This window comes from Solanum lycopersicum, chromosome 11, assembly GCF_036512215.1.
Source record: "Solanum lycopersicum chromosome 11, SLM_r2.1".
NCBI lineage: Eukaryota > Viridiplantae > Streptophyta > Magnoliopsida > Solanales > Solanaceae > Solanum > Solanum lycopersicum.
Window position 1 is genome coordinate 40,876,840 of NC_090810.1, and position 14,476 is coordinate 40,891,315.

General features: G+C 33.3%; 2 protein-coding genes across 2 annotated transcripts; one reads left to right on the top strand and one right to left on the bottom strand.

The window, feature by feature from the left end:
* Positions 1 to 2,452: 2,452 nt before the first annotated feature.
* LOC138339408 (uncharacterized) lies at positions 2,453 to 3,841 on the bottom strand. The gene is made up of 5 exons (XM_069291004.1): positions 3,831 to 3,841; positions 3,357 to 3,535; positions 3,091 to 3,284; positions 2,860 to 2,965; positions 2,453 to 2,754 (listed from the first exon to the last, which is right to left on the bottom strand). The coding sequence occupies exons 1-5, from the start codon at positions 3,839 to 3,841 to the stop codon at positions 2,453 to 2,455; spliced, it is 792 nt and encodes a 263-aa protein (XP_069147105.1).
* Positions 3,842 to 13,445: 9,604 nt separating this feature from the next.
* LOC138339409 (uncharacterized) lies at positions 13,446 to 14,138 on the top strand. Its single transcript, XM_069291005.1, has 2 exons — positions 13,446 to 13,544; positions 13,635 to 14,138. Exons 1-2 carry the CDS (start codon positions 13,446 to 13,448, stop codon positions 14,136 to 14,138), a joined length of 603 nt encoding a protein of 200 aa, XP_069147106.1.
* Positions 14,139 to 14,476: the final 338 nt, after the last annotated feature.

Here is a 14,476-nt window from a genome sequence, read left to right on the forward strand (position 1 = left end):
AGTAGTTGTCTCACCGAGTTATGTCTTTGTCTTATATGATGAGACTTGCCGTTATACATAATGCTTCCAGCCCTTCCTATTGCAGCTTGACTTTCATAATGTATTCATATAGGGGCCATTGGTTTGGCGCCAAAATGGAATATCTTCTATGTAATTACGGAACCATTCAGCATCTACACCTGCCTTGTCTAAAGAAATGAGTTCATACTCCATTGTAGAGCGAGCTATACATGTTTATTTAGATGATTTCCAAGATATTGCTCATCCCCCAATAGTAAAAATGTATCCACTTGTGGATTTTGTTTCAGTTAACCCAGTAATCCAATTTGCATTACTATATCCTTCAAGAATGGCTTGATATTTGTTGTAATGTAAAGCATAGTTTTGAGTGTCATCTAAGTATCCCAAAACTCTCTTCATTGCAACCAATGATTATGATTACAAATACTTGTGTATCGACTACGTTTAGTGATAGCGCAAGCTATGTCTGGTCGTGTAGAATTCATGTCATACATTAAGCTTCCCAATACGCTAGCATAGTCTAATTGAGACTGACTTTCACCTTTATTCTTTGCAAGATGAAGGTTTACATCAATTGGAGTCTTTGCCCTTTTAAAATTAAAAAATTTTAATTTTTCAAACATCTTTTGAATATAATGAGTTTGAGACAATAATAGATCGTTAAGAGTTTTATGAATTTTAATTCCTAATATCACATCAGCAACTCCTAAATATTTCATATCAAACTTACTAGCAAGCATACGCTTTGTAGTTTTTATATTAGCAATGTTTTTGCTCATTATAAGCATATCATCTACATATAGGCATAAAATAACTTTCTGATTTGGAGAATCTTTAATGTAAACATACTTATCATATTTATTGATCTTAAATCCAATTGACAACATGGTTTTGTTAAACTTTACATTCCATTGTTTTGGTTCTTGTTTTAGTCCATAAAGTGACTTAATAAGTTTTCACACTTTATTTTCTTTTCCAGGAACTACAAAACCCTCACACTGTTCTATGTAAATTTCCTCTTGAAGCTCTACATTTAAGAAGGTTATTTTCACATCCATTTGATTAATTTCAAGACCGTATACTGCAGCTAGTGCAATTAAAATCCGAATTGATGTAATCCTAGTCATTACCGAGTATGTGTCAAAATAATCAAGATCTTTTTGTCTAAAACTTTTGACAACAAGTCTTGCTTTATATTTGTTAATAGTTCCATCGTCTCTCATCTTCCTTTTAAAGATCCATTTTGTACCCAAGGGTTTGTTCCCTGGAGGAAGATCAACAAACTCCCAAGTATGATTGCTTAAGATTGATTCAATTTCACTATTAACAGTCTCCTTCCAAGAGGTTGAGTAACTAGACAGCATTGTTTCCTTGAATGTTTGAGCCTCACTTTCAAGAAAAAATGTTACAAAATCTGATCCAAATTAAGTAAATGTCTTTTGACATTTACTGCGTCTTGGACATTTTTGATTTTGGTCATTCTCTTTTGGTTCTTCTCTAGGTTGTTTAGATCCCCCACTAGATGTCTCAAGTCTAGTTTTATACGGATAGATATGTTCAATAAATTCAGCACTATCTGATTCCATTACCGTATTATCATGAATATCCGGATGTACGAACCTATGAACCAAAAATTGACATGCCTTACTGTTTGTGGCATATCCAATGAATACACAATCCACAGTCTTAGGTACTATTTTTACCCTCTTAGGTATAGGAACTTGGAATTTGGCTAGACACCCCAACACATTGAAATATTTCAAATTGGGTTTTCTACCTTTCCATTTTTTATATGGAATTACATTTGTCTTTGAGTGAGACACTGTGTTAAGTATCTGATTTGATGTAAGGATAGCTTCCCCCACAAGTTCTGTGGTAAACCTTAACTTATAAGTGATGCATTCATCATTTCTTTTAAAGTTCGGTTTTTCGTTTCTGCAATTCCTGTCGAATAAGGAGTGTAAGGAGCAGTAGTTTGATGGATTATTCCATGTCCTAAACATATTTTTGCAAATGGAGATTCACATTCTACACCTCTATTACTTCTGATCATTTTGATCTTTTTATCTAACTGATGTTCAACTTTAGTTTTATATTGCAGAAATGCATCTATTGCTTCATCCTTACTATTTAGCAAATAGACATAATAATATCTAGTGCAATCGTTAATAAAAGTTATTAAATACTTTTTCCCACCACGTGATGGTGTTGACTTCATGTCACAAATATCAGTGTGAATCAATTCTAAAGGATCTGAATTCCTTTCAACATATTTATAAGAATGCTTAGCATACTTAGATTCAACACCAATTTGACATTTTGATTTATTTCACTCAAATTTTGGCAAAATATTTAAGTTAATCAGTTTTCGCAAGATTTTGTTATTAATGTGTCCAAAACGTTCATGCCATAAACATTTAGACTCAAGCAACTAAGAAGAAGCAAAATCTTTATTCATATCAACTGCAATTACATTGAGTTTGAAAAGACCATCACTAAGATAACATTTTCCTACATATATATCATTTTTCCTTACTACTACTTTATTAGAAACATATACACATTGAAATCCATTCTTGGTCAGAATTGGAATTGAAACTAAATTCTTTCTCAATTCTGGAACAGATGAGACCATATTCAAAGTTACCACCTTGCTTGATGTCATCTTTAATATGACTTTACCAGTTCCTTCGACCTTTGCAACAGCGGAGTTTTCCATACACAATTTTTCATCTTTAAGTGCAAGAGTATATGATGAAAATAATTCATTGTTGGCACAAACATGGCATGAGGCACCAAAATCTATCCATCATTCTCTTGGATTTCCGACCAAGTTACCTTTTGAAAGCATTGCACAGAGATCGTCCATTCCTCCTTTGGATTCAGCCAAGTCTTCTTGATCCTTATTTTTCTTGTCCTTCGTAGGACCCCGGCATTCATTAGGCTTATGATCATGTTAACCACAATTAAAGCACTTTCCATTGAATATCTTCATAGGAGGATTGCTTTTTGGACTATATATTTCTTTCTTTTCTTTAATTTTGTGGGATCTTCTTCAACAAAATTTACTCCAGATATTGCTGAATTACCACGTGACCTCTTTTCTGCAGCCTTAATATCCTCTTTGATTCTCAACCTTACTATGAGTTCTTCAAAGTTCATCTCCTTGCATTTGTGTTTCAAGTAATTTTTGAAGTCCTTCCATAATGGAGGTAAATTTTCAATAATTGCAGCCACTTGAAAAACATCATTCACAATCAATCCTACATTAAAGATTATGTGAGTATTAAGGGAAAACATAATATTTCTAACATAGGCATTAGATAAACTTATACCTTCAACAAGGAGATCATGGATTATGACCTGCAATTCTTGAACTTGGGTGACGACAGTCTTAGCTTCTATCATCTTATAATCCAGAAATATTGCCAAAATGAATTTTTTCATTCTGCCATCTTCTTTTATGTACTTCTTTTCTAAAGCATCCCAGAGTTTTTTTGAAGTTTTGGCATTGCTGTACACATTGTACAAATCATCTTGCAGACCACTCAAAAATAGAATTTTTTCACAAAAAAATATGAGTGAGTCCATGCTTCTGTTACCATGAATCGTTCATCAGCCTGAGTTTCATCTGACATAACAGGAATATTCTCATTAATGAACTTCTGCAGAGTCAACGTAGTGAGATAGAAGAACATCTGTTGCTGCCATCTCTTAAAGTCGACTCCAGAAAACTTTGCAGGTTTTTCAGCCGGCTCTAAGGCAGCATTTGAATGATTATGTGCTACCGTTGTTATTTCAACACTTACTGTTCCAGCATTTGTTTGATTTGAATTAGTAAAAAAAAAATCCGTCACAAATGGAAGATAAGTTATGTTTTTCAAATACTAACAGTAAAGAACAAATCTTTACACTAACTGTTTCTTATTTAACGATAAAGTTTTAATGTTATTTTAATCCTTAATCGAATAATTTTTAAAAATTCACGCAAAGTAGAAAACCATAAAAGTATTGATCCCCAGAAACCTCAAATACAGAAACTGTTAAATTTATTAAGATTGTTATTCTTATAGTAACCTGTATTTATAAGGTTAACGAATGAATAGAAACAGAAATAACATGAAGCAGAAAATACATAAAATACAAGAATTAATGCAAGTCCACATAAACTACTATGTGTCCTTAAGAAATTTAATCCCCTCACTATACCGAAGGATACGGATTAATTTCTCCCAAGATAAAATGGATTAAACATGTTAAATAAATAGAGGTACGTCAAACTTCATTAACTTCAACGAACATAAGAACAACAACAAGTCACACAGACTCAGTCGATCGACACTTCATTTTATTTGAGAGAAAAATAAATGCACAGAAAAAATAGTTCTACTTTTTTTAAAAATCGAAAATTGACTTCCTTTCATAGCCATTTTCAGCAAGTAACGTGTATGTTCAGTGAAATCAGTTCAGACCCATTTTATCCAGAAAGTTGTGCCTTTTGGAAAAAATAACAACTTTTTGGAAAATTGTGTTTGTTAGGAAAATAACGACTTTTTTGAAAGTAACGACTTTTCGGAAAGAGTAACAACTTTTCGGAATGTTACCGCTACCCGCAAATTTATAAGAGATAATTTTAACAGAATTTATTTGATTTAACAAAAACTGAGTAAATAAATTTTGTCCAAAAAAATTATAAATCAATCACATAATTTTCCAAATCCAAATCCAAATCAAAATCCAAAGCCGAAGCCGAGCGAGCGACGACGGCGACGCGAGGGGGCATCTTCTTCTTAGATCTTTAAGAAGTAATGGAAGTGTTTCTTTTATGAGGACAACAAATTCCCTTTCTTTTGCTGTTATGGGAGAAATGACTTTTCATTTGTACTTTGCAAATGACTTCTCATTTTTCCTCCAAAGTACTTCCCTCACTTTTCATATTCTCTTTTCTTTTCCAATTCAAACTTGCTAAATCCCAAAAAATATATGTGAATCCACTTTATAGAGTGTATCTAGAACAATATATGTGTATTGTGAGCCCATTTACGTGATATAGTCTTATGTAACACTCTTCCTTTTCAATCTAACTTATCAATATCTGAAATGTAACACTAATGATAATGCCTCATCTCATATCACTAGTTATTCTTCTAATTGTCGATTAGTTTGTCTGTACTTTGATCAACTTTCAATAGGTCTTGGTTGAATGTGAGAGTCAAGTCTCACCATCACCTAGGGTAAAATACTCATAAATAGCTAATAAAGAAGCTAGTTGTGTTGCTAATTCCTCCTCTTCTACTATTGATATCTTTAATTTGTGCTAATCTTTACCATCATCTCACACTTATGATCCTAAAATTTTGTGACATGTTAAATTAGGACATCTTCCTTTTGTAAATTGAAGAGTATCTCTAACATATATACATATATATATAAACTTTTTTAATAGACAACCTTTCACTTGTATCATATGTCTTATGGAAAGACAGACCAATATACCTTTATAGGGAAGTACTAATATTACAAACAAATTTTTGAACTACTACATATTGACCGCATACCACATACCCACATATGATGATTACAATTATTTCTTGGGAGGGAGGTGAGGTCACTATATTTATCTATGTAACGTAAATATATGTGAATCCACTTTGATAGAGTGTATCTAGAAAAATATATGTGTATTGTGAGCCCATTTACGTGATATAGTCTTATACTTGTATGAATTTTTATTGTGAACCATTCTATTTATTCTTTTGTTATCTGAACACATCGAACCTCAGTATTTTAATATAATTTTTAACTTGATATTGTGCGTGTTGCACAAACACTTATTCGTTGACTATGCAAACAAATCATTTGATTCATGTAAGAATATTTCAATCGCGTATAAAATGACAAGCATGAGACAATAAAATCTCATTTTTCATAGTTCATCTAGATATGTCTACTCTTGTTTGCAAAGGGCGTAACTTTTTCCATTCTCTCATGAGCGTAGTTCCTCCATGATATCCACCCCTTCTCCCACGAGTGCAGTTCAAGGGCATTACGAATTCACTGAAGATGAAAAAAAATAGAGAGGTCAAAAGTTTAAATCAAGAAAGGATTCACTTTCATATAATTGGAGGTGAAATATGTGGCTCCTCGCCCTTTGATGTCTATAGATTCCTTGCAGGCCAATAAAACTGAAAAATTTGAACAAACGTAGAAAAATAAATGGGTCATCAATTGAAAAATGGACCTTAACATTGGTGAAGTGTAACATCCGAAGGGACGATTATTCAATACTACATAACAAAACATAATTAGAATTACTAAATTAATGTGAGACTCTAATAACCCCGAACGTAGGACTGAACATCTAAAGCATGAAACGTAGCTTATGAAGTAAGGATTTAACCAAGACTACATAATGAGATAAATTTTAATTTCATCAACCAAACGCAAAATTCTTAATGCACCACACACCTCGTATTGAGCATCAAGAACAGGGGGAAGTCCTAGCTTATAAACTGAGAATAACAAGGCGTTTATTCAGACAAAACTCCATTTTATTAAATCTCAATAGCACATTCTTGCAAACACTCATTCAAATTTAGAAACAAAACCTAAGAGTCCCTTTACATAAAAGTTAAATCTCATCAACGCAATCTTTGTAGCTGCGAAAGAACCTAAATCTCATCAACGCAATCTATGTTTCACTAACACTTATATATTGGCTAAACAAACAAATCATTTGATTCATGTAGGAATATTTCAATAACGTATAAAATGACTAGCATGAGACAAAGAAAACTCAATTTTCATAGTTCATCTAGATATGCCTACTTTTGTTTGCAAAGAGCGTAATTTTTTCCATTCTCTCATAAGATTAGTTTCTCAGTGATTTCCCCCTTCTCCCACGAGCTCAGTTCAAGAACATTTTGTCTTTTGATATTCAATATAAGTTTCTCAGTGTTTCAAGTTATGTTACTTCATATGTCTTTTTCTTTGTCTTTTTGTATTTTTTCGATTTTAGGGTCGAGTGTCGTTGAATTTTCTAAATATTTTTTAGATTTATTTTGATTTGTGCCTAAGGTTAGTGTAATATACTTGTGTAGTTGAGTACTATGACTTCAATAGAATATTCCGTAAATTTGAGTATATTCTAGGATTTATTCATAACGTTTCAATATGAACTTAAATGACTATTATTTTTCACCAATTGTCTTAGGTATATATTTAGGGGTCCATTGTGTTAAGTAATATATATATATATATATATATATATATATATATATATATATTAACACAATGGACCACTAAATCAATACCTAAGAGAATTGGTGAAAAATAATAGTCATATATATATATATATATATATATATATATATATATGTATGTATGTATGTATGTATGTATATATATTTATTGTTAAAATTTTGTTACAGTAAATAGTATTATTGATTAAGCAAGATTTTAATTATATGGTTTGGACAAAATAATATTAAGGATTCTTTTGTGTATGTTCAATGTGGATCATAGTATATATCTCTTATTCACGCGAACATATGAAGATAGTCAATGAAACTTTTTATTTGTTAAACGAGTATATTAAATTAAATTTACTAAGGTTCAATCATGTAGTTTCCGGTATCTCAATAATATTACCTTATAGATGATATTTGTTGTATATTTTTCTTGTCATCTATCGAAATGTGTTTGCACATGTATTTTACGATATATTGTTCAGTAGTCATATGAACATGTTAAAAGAACAACTACATTTTATTGTTTATAAATATTTTGGTTTGTAGATTGTTGGGAAAATGCATGATAACTCCCTCATCCTATGCCTGAAATCTAAGAGACACACTTATTTTATAATAATGTCCTACTACCCCCTGAACTTATTTTACAAATAGTTTTTATGACTAAAGAATTAATGTGTAATAGTTGTATTTCAAATAAATTTTATCAATAGTCGTAAGATTTTAATTTAGTGTAAGGACAAAATTAAAATGTTTATTCAATAATATTGAAAATATGATGTATTTGGTAAAACATTATTTTTAAACTATTCATATATATATTAACATATTTTTCATATTTGTTGCGAAAGAACATGGATTAATATAAAATAATATATTCTGAATTTAAAATATCTTGTTAACTTGATAATGCATTTGTAGCATATATATATATATATATATATATATATATATAAATGTATGAACTTTTCATCTTCAAAATTTTTTTATTATTAGATCACCGTAGAAATAAAATGTATCCTCACTTTATTCTTCTATTGTTGACAGAACATTGAAGCATATCATCAAAAAGGAGTTAGCACCACGACCAATGCACTTAACAAGATACAAAGGAACCACTATTAGCAACTGATTTAACTTTGATCTAATATAATTATTACAGAAAAGGCAACACAAGGCTGTCATACAAAAAGTGGCACAAGTAATACACTGATAAAATTGTATATTTTCTTTTTTTGACCTAAAAGAAACAAATCTTTCCACTCACATTCAATTGTAATCAACATATACCAAGATCAAAGGCATTAGTTACAACCTTATTTAAACTCACCCAATGAAAACAAATTGTAACACCACATAACAAAAATAGACCGAAATCAGTTTTTTCAAAAAAATCTGCAGGTGCAAAAAACAGTGGCATAGACGGTCCATAGGACAGACGTCGGTCCGTCATGCACAACCGTTGATGGGATCAGAAACTCCCAAAAATTCAGTCGGGAAAAATTTTCTAAGTCTTGATCGACGGTCCGTAGGTCAGACGACGATCCGTGGTCCGTGACCTTCGATCGATACCCCCATTAACCCACTACTTACAAGAGCTGCCGATGACAAACACAGTCCGTAGGTGGAAAATATGCAGGCAGTTATGGGGATATGTAGTTGGGTCAAGTTCCAATGAAAATAACTGTTATGACAAATTGAATTAGTTGTCCCATGACCTATCCAAAGATAGATAATTGAATTATGTTTCTAATGCCACCGACATTACTAAAATTAGACCTTCGAATAAAATGTTATGCTGATTTTAGTAAAGTCCCTAACGACAGACCCAACAACATGGCGTCGGGTAGACGACAGACCGTCAATCTAGGACGTAGTTTGGCCCGACAAGAACTTTCCAAGAGGTCTTTTTGACCCTTCCCACTCCGTTTAAACCGTAATTACGTCGTTTTGACCCTAATCATCATATTTTAGTCTGTTTAATCCTCGAAACTGATTAAAATATATCCAAGTCAAATCATAAAATCAAAACAAAAAAATTAGAAGCAAGAGAGGAGAAAAAGATAAAGAACACTCGTTAAAGAACAACACAAGTTCGAGCCCCAAAAATTTAGTATTTTCCAATGGATTTCATCACCAGGCATTTGAGATTTCACTAGTGTGTTCCTTTCACCCATTGGGTCCCTAGTTTTCTGTCAGATTCTTGATTTTCTTATCATGATTAAACCTAGGGTTTCTAGAACTTTTTTAGCACTTCATGAATTTATTAAATATATATTTCAAATAAGGTTATCATGTTATTACTCATATTATTGCATGAATTTAAGAACCTTAGGTTTTCGTTCTTGAATTACACATTCGATATCAGATATTTCAGACACTTCAGATATATATACCTTAGTTATAAATGAATAATTACGAGATTAATTATTGTATTCTCAATTTGTATGTTCTGTTTTGAGCTATCCATTATTTACAGAAACTCAGACATAATCAGTTAATTTAAAAATTCCATTGGGAGTAGAATAATACCGAGTTGAACTAGGGTTTAGTGTACCAAATTATTCGAGAACCACTAGCCAAGTAGGTTGTCAGTCCAATCTGTGGGCAATCAGTTTAGTAATCACGCCAGCATGCCTTTATACATTTGTCAGGGTATACTTGCTTTTATGTTATTTCAGTTATGTTTTATTTCAGCTTTAATCTATCCTACATGCTCAGTACATTTCAAATACCGACACATATGTGCGCTACATCTTCTCGTAATGTAGGTTCAGGTTCTCAGAATCCAGATCAAACATAGATCGATTTTCGATCTCAATTTAAGCAGATTCAGTGGTGAGTACTCATTTTATAAGGACAACAGTCATAAGTGTCATTTTAGTCTTTAGTAATCTAGTTTTAGTTTTTGCTAGATTTAGCTGGGAGCTTTTCCCAGTATTTCTAGTCTAGTTTAGAGGCTATTTTCAAACATAGTTAGATTCAACTTAGTATTGAGTGAATAATTTCTTTGTATTAAACTTATTGTTTTCAAATATTTCACTTATAGAATATGGGTATTCCCCATATTTTAAGATTTAATTATGATTTAGATTCCGCAACAGTTTATATTCTTTTGTACAATCATGCTCATGCCAGGAGGGTTAGGTTGGGATCACTTGTGGTCGTAGGTTTAATGTCCGTGTCTCGGGGTTTCTCGAGGCGTGACACAAATTGTAATATCCCATATGTAAAACAAACAAGAAATCTATAGGTGCAACCGACAGTTACCATCCACAGATCGTAGTTTGAACTACGGACCGTACTATGCATCCATTGTTTGAGTCTTAAACCCCCCCCCCCCCCCAAAAAAAATCAGCCCAAAAAATTTTACTAAGCGTCGAATGATGGACGGACCTACGGTCCACAGATTGTGTCCTTATGATCAAGAGCCCAATCACCCACGATGGACCAGTACGGTCCGAGGATGGACTTACGAACCGTAGGTTAAAATTAGATGACAGTTAAGAGGAAAAAATTTTAGGTTTAACTTCAGATGGCCATAACTCTTAGCTAAAAATGAATTAGGTGTCTCATGACCTACCAAATGATAAGTACTGAATTATATTTCCATAGCCACTAACCTTACTAAATTAAGACCTCTAAGTAAAAAGTTATGACAATTTTAGTAAAGGTCTGTCGAATAGAACCAACCTACTTACCCAACGACGGACCGTCGATTAAACGATGGCTTGTCAGTCCAGGTCGTCGTTTTATTGGACGGCAATTACATCAAGCTCATTTGGTCTTTTTCAACTAAATTTTACCCCTAATATACGTCATTTTGACCTATCAAATTTTATTAGTTTAGGCCTAGAAACATAACAAGAACTTACCGATGTCAAAATAAAAAGTTAAAACTTATAAAATTAGAAGCAAGAAAGGAGAAAAAGGTCAAGAACCCTAGTTCAAGAACGCAACAAGTTTCCAGCAGCTCCAACCCCAAAGTATAAATAATTCTTTGTGGATTTCATCACCAAGTATGTGAGATTTCACTAGTGGGTTCATTTCACCGATTAAATCCCTAGTTTTCAGTCAGCTCTTGATTCTCTTTTCAAGGTTAAAACTAACATTTGTAGAATTACACTAAATCATCAATAATTAGTTAGGTACATATTCCAAATTAGATTATGAGGTTATTATTCAGTTTTTCACATGAATTTTAGTACCCTTACTACGTATTTCTTTATTTCTTAAATTACACATGCTAGGTTATATATTTCTGCTACTTCATATATACATGTCTTAGTTATTAATGCATAATTATTTGATTATTAATTGGATTCTCAGTTTTTTATGTTCAGTCTTGAGCTATCTAGTATACACAGAAATTCAGTCATAATGTCGTAATGATTTAATTCATTGGGTGTAGCATAATACCGAGTTGGACAAGGGTTCAGTACCCAAATAGTCCAAGAACTACTAGCGGAGTAGATTGTAAGTCTCCTCTGTGGGCATCAGATCACGCCAACATGCCTTTATACCTTTGGCAGGGTATATTGGGTCCTCTGATGGGGCGTATACATCGAACTCCAGATTTAGCTCATGTGGTTTTATTAACGGTTATTAGTAGCTCTCACCATTTAGTTAGCATCTATTGCATTGAGAATTTTTCAGTATATTCAATATTCAAATTCAACATGTTATATATTGGTCATTGCATTCAATTATGTCAACATTCAGTATATCATGTTTAGATTTTTATACTTGATTTTGTGCTTGTTCAGCTATGTTTTATTTCAGATTTACCCTATCCAACATGCTCAGTACCTTAAAATACTGACACATACATGTACTACATCTTCTCGTTATGTAGGTTAAGGTTCTCAGCATCCAGATCGCGCTTAGATTGATTTCCGATCTCCAGTTCAGCAGATTTAATGGTGAGTCCTCACCCTCCAAGGACGATATTCAGGAGTTTCTATTTAGTGTTTAGTCATTTAGTTTAAGTTTTTGCTAGAATTTTTTGGGGCCTGTGCTAGAATTTATAGTCAGTTTAGAGGCTATTTTCAGACATAGTTACTTTTAGCTTAGCAATGAGTTAAAGTTATTATTTCAAATATTTAAGCTATATTATATTGATATACCCCATCTTTTTATTTGAAGTATGATTTAGATTCTGCAATAGTTTATATTCTTTAGTATGCTCATGATCATTTTAATAGGGTTAGCTTTAGATAACTTGTGGTCCAAGGTCCCGCGTCTGCGTCTTTAGGGTAGCTCGAGGCATGGCAAACTTAGTATCAGAACACTAGGTTTAAGTGTCCTAGGATGTATGAAAAGCCGCACTAAGTAAAGTCCTTTTCATGGATGTGAAGTGCACCACATCTAATGAGATGGAGGCTATGAAGTGTTTTGGGAAAACTTCACTCTATTGTTACACTTATCGTGCATAAGGTATGATCTAATTCCATTCTAACTTGACGTTCTGAATTTTTGATCATGCCTCCTCGTAGAGATAATTCCACGAATGCGAACACTTGGAATACAAATGCAAGAAATTCAAAAACACAACTCGTCCTGTCCTAGATCAAGAAGTCTCCAACGCTGAATTAAAGAGTGTCATTCAGATGTTTGCTCAGAGTGTCATCGAACAGAACAATCAGAGGGTTCAAGCTCATATGAATGGAATTGGTGGATCGATAGAAGCAAGGGTCATAACTTTGTTGGGATGAATCTGTCTGAGTTCTTAGGAGCACAAACTAATGAGGATCCTCAAAATTTCTTTGTTGATCAAGAAGATCTTTGAGAATATGGAGGCTACTTGGGATGATCGGGTTGAGTTGGCATCACATAGCTAAAATATATTGCTCATATCTGCTACACTCAATGGAAGGATAATAAGGACACATATGCAACTCCTATTACCTGTGAATGCTTTAGTGAGATCTTTCTGGATAGGTTTTTCCCAATCGAGTTGAGATAAGAAAAAACCCAGGAATTCATGAACAAAAGGCAAGGTAACATGATAGTCCAAGAGTATGAATTCAAGTTTAACTAACTCTAAAAGTATGCTCTCACATGGTTGCTGACTCCATGGATCAGATGAATAAGTTCTTGTGTGAAGTGTCAAATTTGGTTAAAATAGAGTGAAAAAATGCTATGTTACTAGGATATATAAACATCTCTAGGCTTATGACTCATGCTCAGCAGGTTGAGGGTAATAAGATTAAGGAACATGCCAAAGAGAATAAGAAGGCTAGGACTAGGAACTATGACTCGGGTGGTAGAAATGTCTTGTAGAGCTAGCAGAAGTTTTCATCCCTTTCCCCTTCATTAGCTGGTGTTCCATCCTCCACGAACATGTTTGACAACAAAGTTTAGGTACCAGACTCTAAGTATCAAGGAAGCGTTTCAAGCACAAATACTTACCCCACATGCCCTAAGTGTAGTAAGAACCATTCAGGCGATTGCCTTATAGAAAAGGAAGGGTGTTTCGGGTGCAGTCAGTCTGGTCACAGGTTGAGAGATTGTCCTTCTAGACACGATCTAGGAGGTGGAAATGGTAGATTTCAATCTAAAACATCATCAGCACCAACAAGCCTCCCAAGTCAGCAGTATAAATCATCTTCTATAGGTGGCGGTCAGCGCCAGAACAGGTTATATGCTCTTCAGGCTCGCCACGATGAGGAAGGTTCTCTTGATGTATTCATTGGTACATTACCAGTCTTTGACCCTTATAATTGTGCATTATTAGATCCAGGGGCTACTGTTTATTTTGTAACTCCTTACATAACATTCCAATTCAGTGTCAGTCCAGAACCTCTCTCAGAACCTTTCTCAGTCACTACTCTAGTTGGTGACCCAGTTATAGCTAGACGAGTATAGAAAAATTTCCTCTGTAACAGTATCTTACAAATTCATCTTAGTAAATCTTATAGAGTTAAAAATAGTAGACTTCAATGTCATTATAGGCATGGATTGGTTATTTTTTGTATGCCTCAGTCGATTGTAGAACTAGGATTTTTCTTTTTCACTTTGCAAATGAACCAATCTTAGAATGGAAGGGTAGTAGCTTAGCGCCTATGGGTCGATTCATTTCTTATCCTAAGGAAAAAAAGATTATCTCTAAGGGTTATCTCTATCATCTAGTTCGTCGTAAGGTTTTTTGCTCTAAAACCCCAACTCTTGAGTCAGTTGGAGTAGTTAATGAGTTTCCAGAAGTG